Source organism: Excalfactoria chinensis, chromosome 4 (genome assembly GCF_039878825.1).
Source record: "Excalfactoria chinensis isolate bCotChi1 chromosome 4, bCotChi1.hap2, whole genome shotgun sequence".
NCBI lineage: Eukaryota > Metazoa > Chordata > Aves > Galliformes > Phasianidae > Excalfactoria > Excalfactoria chinensis.
This window is the reverse complement of record NC_092828.1, coordinates 17,301,935-17,316,758: the sequence shown is the minus strand read 5'-3', so window position 1 is coordinate 17,316,758 and position 14,824 is coordinate 17,301,935. Positions and strand designations below refer to the sequence as shown.

The 14,824-nt window shown below is 38.8% G+C and overlaps 1 protein-coding gene across 1 annotated transcript; it reads left to right on the top strand.

The window, feature by feature from the left end:
• Positions 1 to 7,868: 7,868 nt before the first annotated feature.
• On the top strand, positions 7,869 to 13,573 carry CCKAR (cholecystokinin A receptor). The gene is made up of 5 exons (XM_072336144.1): positions 7,869 to 7,989; positions 8,732 to 8,983; positions 10,805 to 11,066; positions 12,351 to 12,478; positions 13,047 to 13,573. The coding sequence occupies exons 1-5, from the start codon at positions 7,869 to 7,871 to the stop codon at positions 13,571 to 13,573; spliced, it is 1,290 nt and encodes a 429-aa protein (XP_072192245.1).
• Positions 13,574 to 14,824: the final 1,251 nt, after the last annotated feature.

Sequence of the window (14,824 nt, the reverse complement as noted above, 5' to 3'; positions counted from 1 at the left end):
AATAACTATTTTAAGTATTTAATAAAATAAATTATGTTTTCCTCTTTCTTTTGCCAGAGCATTCCCATTTGACTTCTAATAACACCTTTTATGAGTAAGTATTAAGAATTAGGTGAAACTTTGAGGAGGTCTCTGTTTACAAGCTATAAAATTGAAGTTGACGGTTCTGGCTTTCTTCACTGAACTGCAAACGAAATTGAAATAGGTAAGAACACTGTACAGTTGTGGTTTGAGCAAATACATGCACATCAGGTTTAAAGCCAGAGTGAGTGTGAATAGAATCTGGGAGCGTGTTACTAGCATATTTAAAAGAAGCTTTACTTGCTTCAAGCAGCTTAAAGAAAAAGAGGTTTTAAAATGAAACACTAATTGTAACTGGACTTTTTTAATGCCTTTATCAGAAATACTTTTCCTTCCTCATTTTTTTCATTTCCCCACATTACAAGACTAAAAAATGAATGTTACAGAATAAAGGGAAAATACTGAGAAGAAATTAGGTATCCAAGAAACAATGCAGTAGCCACAGCTCACACTGTGACTGCTTTACACTGCTTTGTTTGTGCAAAGAATGCTTATTACCAATGACGGTGATTACAGGAAGGATGAAACCGGTATGTATGGAATTGCATATGTAAGATAATGACTTGAGAAACACAAACTGTTTGTAAAAGCAAAATTGACAATACATCAACCAAGCGTATCTTTTTCATATACAAGGATTACATCTCAAAGATCCAACTTTATCCAGTACATTTGCCTTATTTGTAAGCCCTTGGATATCTGGGAAGTAGCATAGCATCCAAACTAACTGAGGTTTGCTGTAACAAAAAGTGAATGTAGGGAATTCTGAGCAGAATTTGTTCTCGGGGTTTTGCCTCTTCCTTCTTCTGAGAGTTGAATGTTCTCCTTAGCAGCTTTAAAACAGTTTTGTAATGTAAGCAAAGACTGAACAATGAAAATGAATTTAAAACTTACGTACTTTCTGTCACATTAACTCCCTGCACAGTGTAATATCGTATAAACATAAGCAAATAGTCCAAACTAGCTAAAGCAATTGTTCCTCAGAGTGTGCTTTTCTTAAGAATTGTATAGAAAAAGCATGGCAAGATCAATAATACCATCTTGTAACAGTCCATCTGTGGTGGAACTCTAGAAACTGCTATTTATTTTCAGTGTTTGAATAACATTTTGAAGTGACTCTCTATGGAAATACTGTCAAATGCTCCCAAGAAAGCTTAATGTAATAGTTGAAATAAATCCAAGTATTTGGCATCTCTATTCTCTGTTTCTCAAAAAAAATATATATCTGACTGCAGTCCAAAATGCAAAGATAATTGGCTAATTTGCAAATAAATATAAAAATTCCACAAATTAAGACCAATAGCAGAACTTCAACCTGTGCAAGTTGTTTTCCCCCATGAAGGTCTCCCTGTACCTCCTCTTACTTGGTTCGATAATTAATCTAAACTGCTCGCTAGCAGAGTTTCAGTGAAGCAATATAAAATTAATAAATAAAAAAGGCCTGGAGATTATCACAGTGTAAGAGCAAGAGTCAAACAACAACAAAATACTTAATTGTGTAAAAGGAAAATACATGGCCACAAGTCTGACTTAAAATCTTACTTTCATCCTAGGAGTCCTGGAACTTGAGCAGCACAGTCCATTATCTCATGACCTCAGTACCCTTCCGGTCCTTCCATTGAAATTCATGACAGTGGAAAAACAGCAAAATTCTAAACATTGTATAATCCTTTGCTTTTATTCAATCAAAATTTTACTTGGATTCTTTCAAGGAGACTGTTTTAAATCTTTGTGGAGATTGCTTGTAGGAGTCTATTGATGATCTTTGTTGTAGCTAGTAGTAATAGTAAAAAAAGGCCTTCTAAATGACAGATGCATCTCCTAACATATTTAGAGAGGCCAAGTACAAGGTGGTATACTTGGGTCAGGACATAAAATCATAGAACCAGAATTTCAGAGGGTGGAGGGGACCTCAAGAGATCATTGAGTCCAATCCCCCTGCTAGAGCAGGTTCCCTAAAATAGATCACATGTGTAGGCGTCCAGATGGGTCTTGAATGTCTCCATAGAGACTCCATAACCTCTCTGTGCAGCCTGTTCCGGTGCTCCTTCACTCTTACCACAATGAAGTTCTTCCACATGTTCAGGTTTTCATAGAATCATAGAATCACCAAGGTGGGAATCATAGAATCATAGAATCACAAGGTAGGAAAGGACCTACAAGATCATCTAGTCCAACCATCCTCCCATTACTGTTGCTACAGCAAACCACTAAACCATGTCTTGTAGCTTCTCATCCAGATACCTCTTGAACATTGCCAGGGATGGCAACTCCACCACCTCCCTGGGCAGCCATTCCAGTGCCCTTTCCACTCTCTGAGAGAAAAAGTTCTTTCTTATGTCTAATCTAAACCTTTTCTGGTACAACTTGCAGCCATTTTCTCAGGTCCTGTTTGTTGCCTGGCAGAAGAGGCCAAGCCCCTCCTCATCACAACCTCCCTTCAGGAAGTTGCAGAGTGCAATGAGGTCTCCCCTGAGCCTCCTCTTCTCCAGGCTAAACAGAAGACCTACAAGATCATCCATTCCAACTGTCTGCCTATCACCAATAGTTCTCGTTAAACCATGCCCCTCAACACAACATCTAAATGTCCCTTGTCTATTCTGCTTTTGACATTTATTAAGGAGTTTAGTACTGACAAGAACAGTTACATCATTATCTGGTAGGTGTCATGATGCATGTTTTTCACCCTTACATTGGTAAGTTTGGATGAGCATTAAATAAACCGATCTTCATGGCAGTTATTCTGAAAACCTAATGGGGCTCAAGGTCAGATCATCAATAGCTTTATGTCAGCATAACTCCTCTGAGAACTGAACTAGACCTTGACTTTCCGTATATATTTCTTCTAATTCATTTATCTTCTTTCATTTACCAAGACAAAAAAGACCTGGTAACAAATCCCAAACAGTTTGTAAATATGACAGAAGATAAAAGCTAAGCTTTCCCAAATTCATAATTTTGCAAGTAGACTTTCTATTTAGAGTAAGTGAAAGTCCTTGGTAAGTAAATGAAAAGAACAGATGCTTATCCTTGGAGAAGAACTGTGAGAAAAATTTAAGTCGATGTTTTTTGATTTTGGATAAGAAAAGCATTGTACACATAGCATGAAATGACAGAGCACGCAATCTGTTTTGGCTACTAAACTACTGTGTTCACCATGTGACATAACAGAAAAAATTAAATAATTAAATTTAAAAAAAAAAGAAAAAAGTCCTTTTGTTATCAGTCTGGCCTTTTCTTCTTCAAATACTGGAGAATACATTGTATACGTTTCTCTAGGCTACCCTCAGAGGTTCACTATGCTACCATGATACCTATATTATTTCTTAATCATCAAAGCCAGTTTTATTCATAAGTCAGTGTAGTTAATAAGGCAGCCGACTCTAAGGAAGTTCTTGCCTAAAATTGCCAACATCCCCAATAATGTGACCAAATAAATGTAAACATTTAATTTTTGTTTCTCCTAAATAATAAAATGATGTTTATGATTATCAAGCATTTCATTAAAACAGTTTCCTTTTTTTCTTTATCATAAAGCTTGTAGGGAGACATTGACATGATACTGATCAGCCTGAGAGGGAGTGATCATCATGCAATTAGTCAAATGTACTAGAGAGAAATTATGTTAAAAAGACAACTCAAAACTGTCCAAATACTGAGATTGTTGGATGTACATTTGAATAAATCTATGCAAAAAATGCCTAGAAAAACAAAAAGCATTTCATCTTAATTTGTCTTAGGCAGAAATCAACTCCAAAAGGGGAGTTCAGTTCATAGCAAATTCCTACTCATTTAGTCTGGCAATTTATCCAGCAGATACTGAATGCAGCTCAGTCCAGGACTGGATAGTGTTCATCCAGAAGTTCTAAAGGAGATAGTAAAATCATTAAATATGAAGTCTTGCAAACATAATGTCAGTTTTTAAACAAAGTTACAATGAAAACCTTTGAGATGAAGAGCCAGTTTGTAAACCTGGCATCCACAGAAATAAATCTAGTGCGTACTGCAATAATGCATACAAATCTCTGGACACCTGGTCTATACTACAGAGTTTTTAAATGGCAGTCCTAACTTTCATGAATGCTTCAGGTTTTGTGTTTTGTTCCTTTAATGTAGAACACTGTCTGCATTGTGCTAAGGGTATAACCCATGTTACTGGGCTGCTGTATCACTTCTGGGTTTGTATCTTCATTGCTTCTCCAGCAGGAGTTTCCCAAGCCCTGGGTAATTCAACATATGCAGCAATCAGTGTTTGCAAATAGTCTTGAAATACTAATCTAGGCTAAAGGATCAAAGCTGGCATGGATTTGGATGCCAGAAAGAACCAGGAGAATCATGTAAGTGGTATTTCAGTAGTAAAGAAATATCATAGACAAGTACGAGGCCATCGTTTTAGAGTGAAACAGGGAACAACATAAAAAGTAGATAAGAAAAGGAATTAATGGAGCCCCATAGGAAGCCTTGCCTCAGCCATTCATCACTTTTAGAAATGTACCACAAAATGGAAAAAGGAGTGAGATGAAAGAGTTTTCTGCTGGTGTTGGATCAGTCAAGAAGAGAAGAAGCAAAAGCTGACTTTGAAGAGGTGCAAGAAGCTCTTTCTGATAAAGCAGGGAGAATAAAGATCACAGCAATGCAGAAAACAAATATAATTCTTCATGAATAGTGTAGAGCTCTAAGCTAGTTATCACTAAGCAGGAAAGAGATTGCTGTAGTTACAGTATTATTTTTTCATGTAAACATCAGTTCAATTCTCAGTAGTTATAAAAAAATGGCAAATAGGATTACAGGAATTATTAGGAAAGGAACAGAGAAAGAAAAAAAGACAAGCACAAAAATTCAATATGCCATCATTAAAATCCTTGGTTTATCTTCATATGTTACCATCTGTGAAAAACTGTACATGAACTAGAAAACGTTTAGATCTGGGGCATGGTGCTCATGGAAGATATGAAACAGCTATAAAATACACAAGGAATGAATAACTAACTTCATGTACATCAGACATGATAAAGTCATGACAGGTATGAAGAATTCAGCTCAGAATGGTAATTTGCTGTAATGTGACAACTCATTTTGGTTCTTCCCTGGAGTCTTCATAGAGGACACTTGGAAATGTAGTCCAGCAAATCCGGAAGCCCAGCAGACTTTAAGTTTTCAGTCTCAGACTTTATCTAACAACATAAAGAAAAAATAACCTATCTATTTAATATACCTTTCTTCCTCAAGGCACAGGAATAAACAGTGTATAACTCATCGGAACACCAGCAACTAACCTAAAATTTACAGTGGTATAACCAGTATAAAAGCTGTAGATGAAAAATGAATTGAGAAAGAATCCAACTCCAAGCAGCAATACATCTGGTAAAAAATAATGAAGGAAATACTGCTAATACCAGTCAACACAAACGAAACTGAAAACACATCCAATCATTTCTCTAACACAGATCTAATAGAAGGTGCCAGGAAACCAGAAAGATCTTTTCCACATTAAAAATAAGCCCAGAATAACAATTTGACATCTTGCTTACAGAAGGACTCTAACTCCATTACAGGTTATTTAATTCAGTAAAGGAATTGCTAAACACAATTACCCAGCCTGTGGTTTGCAGCAGGTCAGAGTATTATAATAATTGAAAATAATTATAATAACTTCTGTTGACATGCAAAGGTCTCAGACCAAAAAATTGAGAGAGCTCAAAATCGTTCTGACTGAATGCTGCCTTATGGCTGCTCTAAAATTTAAAGACTTAAATGAAATGACTTGGAAACAGATACCGAAAGCAAGGCACATCTTAGAAAGGCAAATATAAGCTACAAAATTTGGTCTGAGTTGGTTTTGTTATTGATTTTACTTCTATAGGAAGTAATTTTCAAAGGAAAGAGAAGTTGTCCGCTGGAAGCTTTGGCAGCTTTAGCTAGATTTTCTGCGTCTTGCTGTCTCTGAAGAGTGAGAAAGCATTCTAAATCCAGAAGTCCTTCCCAGAAAGTATCTGGGACTTTTCCTGCAGTTTACCACCACCAAATCAATGCCTCTCTTAGCTGCCACTCCCATGTTTGGGATATTATAATACTTTGAAATCCTGGAATAATTCAACATAGATCTGAACTGTTATTCAAAATAACCTGAGCTATGATTCAAAACTTAAGCTGAAAATAAATAAATAAATAAATAAATAAATCTGTGTTTAATTAAATAGGCAAATTTGTCTTTTAAGAGAGTGGATGGTTGATAGCACCCATCAACGTATTCCTTAAAATACACTAAGAATTAAAGCTGAATTAGGCAGCTAAAAGTTCAGTACTTAAAGCTCAGGCTTGGTGGTCAGTTATTGCAAAAACGGAGACAAAATTCAACTTCTATTTCTCCTATATAATTGTTTTGAAATCATCAAGTAGAAAGATAAGAGTAGGATTAATTTCTTACCAGTGTGACGTACCTTTGAGGCTGGAAATGAATTCTACTGGACTGAATGTTTCCTTGTGATGAGACAGTTACATTTTGTACACCCTCTTTGCAAGTTTGAGCCTGTTTTGTCTCAGATTAAAGCAAAACAGAACAAAAACCACAATGCAAGAGTATGCAAAGGAAATTGCTATAATAAAAGTGCTACAGGAAAGATAATTTAGAAATCAGAACCTTTCAATCTACTCTTCTGCATACCCCTTCCAGATATGGCACTGTAAGCCAAGGTTGGAGAGGATGGAAAAGAAATCCAGGACTTCCAGTCATTGTATATCAACTTTAAGGGGTTAGGAACTTGCTATTAGCAGCCTATTATCGTCCCGTGTGTTTAAGAAGAGATCCAGTGTTACCACGCTGAAAGTCCAGGACACTGTGGAACACCAGAGAGGGTAGTGTTTACATATTCACAAAGCTGAACTCAGAAGAAAGGGCTACTTTTAAACAGTCAGGGTTGTTGTATTTTGCACTAATGCATGACTAAAGTGCAGTATTTTATCAGCTCAAGTTTACAAGTCAAATAGAAGCCCTTGCACTGAAAAAATGTCTAGGCTTCTGCTTATATTAGCCGACAGTTCTAATGGCGTACGTCCATAAAGCTCAATCCAGGAACACTGGCATCTGTGGCCTTATTGAGCTTTGGATCAGGGACATGAAAATCTTCAGTACCTTCAGTTACTTCGCTAAATGAGATAGATGTAACAGCTCTTGCTTTCCTGAGTCGATTACATACCCAGTCTTCAGTTTGTTCTGAAAAATGTGAAGGAAAAAACACTTTCATGTAAGGCATGCAAAACCTTGGTGTTATTTTTCCTTTCTGTGCCTGTCTGTTTAGTTCCTCTGGACATTTTAAGTGGTGGTGGTTGAGAGACGGATTTATCACTCTCATCATTCACTGGTTGTGATTTATTGGCTGTGGCACAGCAACCTCCCTCTGAGAAATATTGCAGAGACGTGAGCAGAAGCAACCTTGCAAGGGGTTAACGCTGTAATCTTTTTCTAGTCTGTTTATAATCCCAACAGTAGGCCAGTAACAGAAGAGGGTGGATCTAAAAAAGTACAGGAGAGGATGTGTGCATATGTGCATATGTGTGAATGTGTGTCTGCATGCTTGCCCTGCTTTTCTAAACTGCCTCATATGGCATAAATCTTTTTCAGCCTGACCAGTGTGCTCCTAACGGATGGTTAAAGAGCTTACTTGCACCTCCGCCTCTCTCGCATTCCTCTTGAAGACTTCATTCAGAAGATATTTGTTTACTGAAAGAATGGGCAGATAGTTACAAACCAGCCTTCTTCATAGCAGCTAACCTGCGGATCCTGAAGGATGGAAATAGTTGATGCCAGCTTCCTTGAGAACAGTACCAACATCACTGCTTTGCTGTGTGATATCCTCTTGGAAAATGAGACTTTTTACTGTGTGGACGATCCACCTTATTCTTCTAAAGGTAGGTATAGAAAGTAGTTGTTTCAGGCAGTTTGAGTCCTAGCTAGAAGTGAGCACAGAGACAAACAGCCAGACAAGGCTTTTTCTGTGGGGGAATGCAAAATCAACTACTTGCTGATAAGTTAGGATGAGAAACAGGCAGGAAAGAGTTTAGTATGTACTGGTTTTCCAAGATAAACAACCAGCTGGAACAAAATTGGGTTAGAATGGAAAACTGACAGTAGGAATATTGGGCACAAAATGTAAACAGCTTTAAGAAGGACATGGAGAAACACTATTTTAACTCTGAAAAAATCCATAGCACTGGAGTTATGTGATCTGACATCATGTGTAAAAGAGGTTAAATATGAAATTATAACACTATGAGATTGAAATAATCATCGCTGTATTAAAATGTTTTTGGTTGCTGTATCATTTTGTGCTTTCATATGAAAGGAGGAATTTCTGTGGTGAACGAGCAGTGCCCGTTAAGCAGTTTGAGCAGAACATGCCATTCAGAAGTTGTATTTGGCTCTTCAGAAGTGCACTGTATGTGTCCTGTCTTAAAGTTACACAATTCAGGTAGATCAAAATACATTTAAGAATTTCAGAACTTCCATTGATTGGTATAAAGGCATAAATCTCAGCAAAACTAAAACCAGGCAGGCTTTTGAAAGGGTTTACCTTCTGATTAAAGGATGAATCATATCATAGTCTGTGATCTGTATACTTCATACCTGATTTCTCTTTGTGACTATTTTCAGATCTGCATCAGATAATCCGGATCCTGCTGTATTGTTTGATATTTCTGCTCAGTGTTTTGGGGAACATTCTGGTCATCACTGTGCTGATAAGAAACAAACAGATGAGAACGGTCACCAACACGTTTCTGCTGTCCCTGGCAGTCAGTGACCTAATGCTCTGCCTCTTCTGCATGCCATTCACCCTTATTCCCAACCTGCTGAAAGATTTCATTTTTGGGAGCACTGTTTGCAAAACTGCCACTTATTTCATGGGTAAGTCTTGGAAGTTTACTCTTGTTTTGAATATTAACTAGTGGGATATGTGAGAAGGTCATTAAAGACCTGATTTTTTTCTGTCTGCCATTGAACAGTTACCAAAATCATCAAGAAACAACTCTGTAGGGCAGATATTTATAGATCTGGTTTCCTAAGCCTGATCCAGCAAAACACAGAGATACTCAGTTAATTTTAACTTCACACAGAAGTGTTTTACTGTGAAGGTGAGGTGAGAAGTGTTTTGTACAAATAAGCTTTAATGAGGAACCTGGTACATAACACTTGCTTACCTATCCCTGACAGAGCTATTAGCAGTGTCCAGATCATCCATCAGAAAGGACAGTGTGTATAGTCCTCACTACACAGATTTTTGTTAGCAGTGGTACATGAAAGGACAAAAATAGTCAGAAGCAGGAGTAGCTACTATTTGCAGAGCTGGATGTAAGAGCAAGGGCTTTGTAAGTACAGATCAGGTCAGATCTGAGGTCAGCAGTAGACCACAACATGCAGGCTGTGCACATACGGCTCTTACACACTGACTTTGGGGTGTCACATCTCTGTATGCCATGCTGTACCCCTTTTGGTTGAGGAGGCTGAGCCGGCGTTTCAAAATGCCTGCACTGTGCCCCTCCAGCTTGCGCCCTTGAGAACTTTGATGTGATGTGAAAGTACACACCGAAACTGGGAATGGGAAATCAACATCTTTTTGTAGATAAAACCAGTACAACTAAAGGCTGTGTTTAAACAGTTATAACGAATTGCTGCCATAAATGTCATAAAAATTTACCCACGCAACGTCTTTCTCTGATTTCACAATTTGTAAGCTTATAAAAATCCAGTGAAGTGTTTCTGATCCTGTACATTTCAGCTACACAGGTGTCTTATTTTAAGAATCAGAATGTGGATATTTCCCTTTAGCGTCTCAGGTTAAGAGGCTTCTATAGATAAATATGCACTGACTACCATTCTATCACCTCTGCTCTTACTCTTTAAGACGTAAGAAGACATATTCAGTTGCAGATGATTTGTGTAAAGCAAAGGGTAATATGAAGACACTAATGTTTTATATTTTGACTGACATCAGAGCATTCATAAAAATTAAAGTTCATACACAGAAAGAAAAAAAATGGTTGTAAAATCAAGCAAAAATATCTATAATCCTGCAGTGGTAAACCGAGCTGCTTCAGTGACAGAAATACAGACCAGTGCATTATATTTCATAACATACGAGCAGGTGAAATTAAGGAATTAATGGTTTCAGTTCTCCTGCTTTTTAAACTAACTCCATTACCGTCTAATTAAAATAAATAAATAAATAAATGAACAAATACTGAATTCAGTTGAATGATGAAATCAGATCACCAATCTAGCAGGACAAGTAAAAATTAAAACAATAGAATAGGGACTGCAGCACTTTATGTTAAAAGGGTATTAGCAAAATTCCACTATTTCAAATGCTGATTTGAAATGAAGCATGATTACTCTGGTGCATAGACCACAGTAGGGAAAAGGAGAATCAAAAGGAAAAGTGTCTCCCTTCTGTTTTCAGAACTATATGGTTTGAATGAGTTAATCTTTTCTCTTGGACTTCTGGCACTAGAGCAATGGGCATGAGTATTGGCATGGAGACCTGGATCCATTTTCTATGCACTCTTCACTAACTTAATCAGTACGTTATTCGTGAATAATTCCATTTATGACCAGCTTGCTGTATTTGTGTTTTTTCTATGTTTATATAGAAAGTTAGGAAGATTATCTGAATGCACCAGAGGCATTTAAAACAAGAGAATAACCTTTTACTTTGTTTTCTACGTGCAGGTATCTCAGTAAGTGTGTCTACATTCAACCTGGTTGCCATCTCTTTGGAGCGGTACAGTGCCATTTGCAAACCTCTGCAGTCCAGGGTCTGGCAGACAAAATCTCACGCCTTGAAAGTGATTGCTGCTACCTGGTGTGTTTCCTTCACCATCATGTCACCATACCCAATTTATAGCAAGCTGGTCCCTTTCACCAAGTACAACAACAGCACAGCCAACATGTGTCGGCTCCTTTGGCCAAGTGATTTCATTCAGCAGTCTTGGTAAGACTTATCCATCTCTAAGCAAATGCATAATTATCTGGTGGGAAACAGGATTTCATGGTAGCATTAAGCCTGTTGAAAATTAATCATTAACCATCAGGAAACACGTTCACTTCTCTCAGGCTTATTTATAGAAATCTTATTTTTAAGCTGCTTACATTTTGACTCTTTAACAACTTTTCCCTTGTCATAGGAAGGACATCTAACATGGCAATGATTCTCACACTGGTCTGCTAAGCCCCTACAGTAAAGAAAGCATCTGCCACTGATCAAGTCATAACACTTCTGCTTTAACTAATTTAAGCATTAGCTTCAGTATTTTCAGATAAATCTTCATTAATCTAAGAATAACACACATAAGCTCCCTTCTGTGTGCTACCTTGCCCGTTAATATTTGCATCTAAACGTCCTCTTAAGGAGATAAGTAGAATATGAAAACTTGGAGAGACTGAAAATGCCCTTCTTGAGAACTCGGCCTTTTTGGTTATTTGTAGAGAAGAGGGGAAGAGAAATGAGGAGAGGGGTAGAGCTCCAGGTCATACACCTCCATACAGGCTAAGTAAATAGTACCACCATCAAGCAGCAATATAATTTTGACATTGTGTCCTTGCATGATGATCAAATGCTTCAATTGGTGCTGAGAAGATGTAAGATTTTAATTTGGATTTTTTTTTTTTGCTCCTGAAGGTCAGTTGGAAGTGGGAACAAGATTAAAGTGTGCACCGCTCATATTAAAGCCATACTGATGCTTTCAGTAGCCTCAGGAGTCTGTCAGTGTGAGTGCTGGTGAGGAGGAAGGATGCAGGTCAAACTTCTGATTCCAGGGTATCACTACAGAGTCTAAGATGCATTGATGAGTTTGTACCCAAGTTCCAAAGGGGCAGCAGAGATGTAGACTCCTGAATGTTTAAACAGAATGGTTTTCCCATTTTTTAGTCACATTAGAGAAGCTACCTTCCAAGCCTTACATAAGAGAGCAACAGACACCGATGTGCAACCAAGCAAATGGCATTCCCCTTAATGAAGGGGCTGCCAGCCCCAGGGGCTCTGCACAGCCCCAGGGATAGGAACCCCAATGGTGGCTGCTCAATCCTTCCAATAGGTGCCACAGCCCATGGGAAGGAAGCGCACACCAGCTAAACCTCAGCTCAATACTGGAAGCCAGTACCAGGGGCTCTTTGGAGGATCAACAGCTGCTCCTGTCCTTCTGCAAGGCCACAGGAAGATACAGAAAATCAAAGTTTGCACTATTCTCCAGTCTCTGTTCATCTATTGATTCTCTAGGTACACCTTCCTGCTGCTCATACTCTTTCTTATACCTGGGATAATAATGATGGTTGCATATGGCCTCATTTCATTGGAACTCTACAGAGGAATAAAATTTGATACCAGCCAGAGAAGATCTTCAAGAGGTAACAGCGTATTTCAGTTTCTTTGTTAAGTTAGAGCTGAAGATGTGAGCAGTCATCTTGAGGCCACTGTAAGCAAAATTTCCTATTTGTAAAAGTGAAGGTTATAATCTGTTTCCGTCAGGAGCATTTATTTGTTGATTGAGGTGATTCCATTATTCTCTTGCCCGTAATTCTTCACCTATGGTTTGTTTGCAGTCAGTTTAGGTGGGAAGCTTTAAATTTAAAATTGTTATAGAGATGTCAGAATATTTTTCCTGCCGTGGATTAGGACCCTTTCTGTCAGTACAATTCAGTTTTGAAAACAATCTTAAGCAAATCCTGGAGAAAAGAGTGTTTTCTGTTGCATCGGTTTGTGTGCAATTATGATGTGAGAATACCAGGGGCCGGCAGACACAGAGCAGCTGATGCAGGAGTGGTACAAAACTGGGACAGTGCTTTGTTTGAAGCAGTTGTTCAGCTGTGAGATGTGTTATTTCTTTAGGCTTAGATCCAGTTCTTCCTTTTTGCAATTTGAAACACTGTTCAGAGACGTTTTGCCAACCATCTAAGCATTCCTTTATGCATACAGAAAGAAAAGGAAGTACCAGCATCACCAAATACGAGGATGGAGACGGGTGCTACCTGCACAAAGCCAAAAGGAAAAGGAAAGTGCCATTGCAACAGCTATCTGCTATGAGCAACAGCAAAATAGACAGGGTGAGAAGCAGCAGCTCTTCTGCCAACCTGATGGCCAAGAAACTTGTCATCCGCATGCTGATGGTGATAGTAGTTTTGTTTTTCATTTGCTGGACTCCCATCTTCAGCGTGAACGCCTGGCGCGCGTTTGACACCGCCTCTGCAGACCTGCATCTCTCGGGAGCTCCCATCTCCTTTATCCACCTGCTGTCCTACACTTCTGCCTGCGTGAACCCCATCATATACTGCTTCATGAACAAGCGTTTCCGCATGGGTTTTCTAGCCACTTTCACCTGCTGCACTAAGCAGAAGCTGCCTGTGATTAGAGGAGAGGTTGGTGATGAAGAGGAGGGGAAGACGACAAGGGCTTCGCTCTCCAAGTGCTCTTACACACACATGAACGTGTCTGCACCCCCCTGAGCTGCATGAGAAGGGGCTACAAGTGGCCCGCAAAAATTCAAGTGGACATCATCTGGTCTTGGGAAGTGGCTGTGGCATTAGTTGAGATGATTTAGTTCCGAGGTAATGAAACACTTCAGCTGACAGTAAATGCTGTGAGAACTTCATGGGAAATGGATGTTGTCTCTGTCTGAGCTTTATATCATTTTCCCTTCAAAAGTACAAAGGATGAAGAGGGCTCTTTGAAGGCAAGGGACTTTTATAAAAAAGCCTTAGAAAATGGTCTATTTGTCATAAATTCCCCTGTAAAAAAATGGGTGTCCTTAACATCATCAGTTTAGCTCAGTATTCAGCTGCACTTCTAAGTATCTCCAAAAACCTCCAAGATGCCAATAGATTCTCCTCAAACACAAACAGATGTATTTCAGTACTCACTTCAGCATCTCTGCCTTACAATCCAAATCATTCAGTCACATCTGAAGTATTTTTTTCACTTTATTTTAGCTGAGCGTGTCGAGATCATGCTGGTGCCATAGCCAATACAGGTGTTTTGGGGTGGGGAGAATGGGCTCGTCTGTGTGAAAATAATGCTTTTAAGTAAAATTATTAATATTTTTTTTCCTAAATAAAATGAAAATAAATACCGATGACTTTTAATGTGGATGGAAAGCATTCTTCACCTGGCAATAACCTATGATAAATGACCACCATTTAAGTGTATCGTTGTTTTGAATAAAAAACAAACATAGAACAAGCACAGAGAAGCAACTTTCTTCCCTGCAGCTGTGAGCACCCGCGTGTGTAAAGGGCAGATGTGAGCTGAGCCTCGAAGGCTCACGTAGAAATTGCCACCCTGGGGAGCATGGAGATAAGCCTGGAGGCGTGGAATGATGCCCGCGGTAGCAATACATTGCACAAACGTATTTGCAGTCGCTCCTGGTCTGGTAATGCACATGGCAAAATAAAAGCCACGAGATGCAGGAGAGCAGAAAAAGCCCATGAAATAAGCACCAACTGAAAGATTTCATCACAGAGTGTGGGGATTTTCTTAACTTTGGAACCATTTTTCCAACTGCTCATACTTTAAACAGACTCAACACAGGAACATCTTTCAATGCTGTGATTATTGCTGTTCTACCGAGCAAGGAATTCAATCTCTTCACTGTGCAGTGTGTGGGTGAGGGTGGGTGGGGGTGGGCGCTTGGTGGAGCTGGGCAGAAGTCAGGTAATCTATTTTGCTCTGTGAAAACATCCCATTGGAGATGCTTCCCT

Bases quoted from the DNA above. Each gene is read 5' to 3' on its own strand.
- CCKAR (XM_072336144.1), top strand. From the start codon at position 7,869: ATGGAAATAGTTGATGCCAGCTTCCTTGAGAACAGTACCAACATCACT. The intron at 8,984-10,804 runs GTAAGTCTTGGA...TTCTACGTGCAG, and splicing joins AACTGCCACTTATTTCATGG to GTATCTCAGTAAGTGTGTCT. The intron at 11,067-12,350 runs GTAAGACTTATC...TTGATTCTCTAG, and splicing joins GATTTCATTCAGCAGTCTTG to GTACACCTTCCTGCTGCTCA.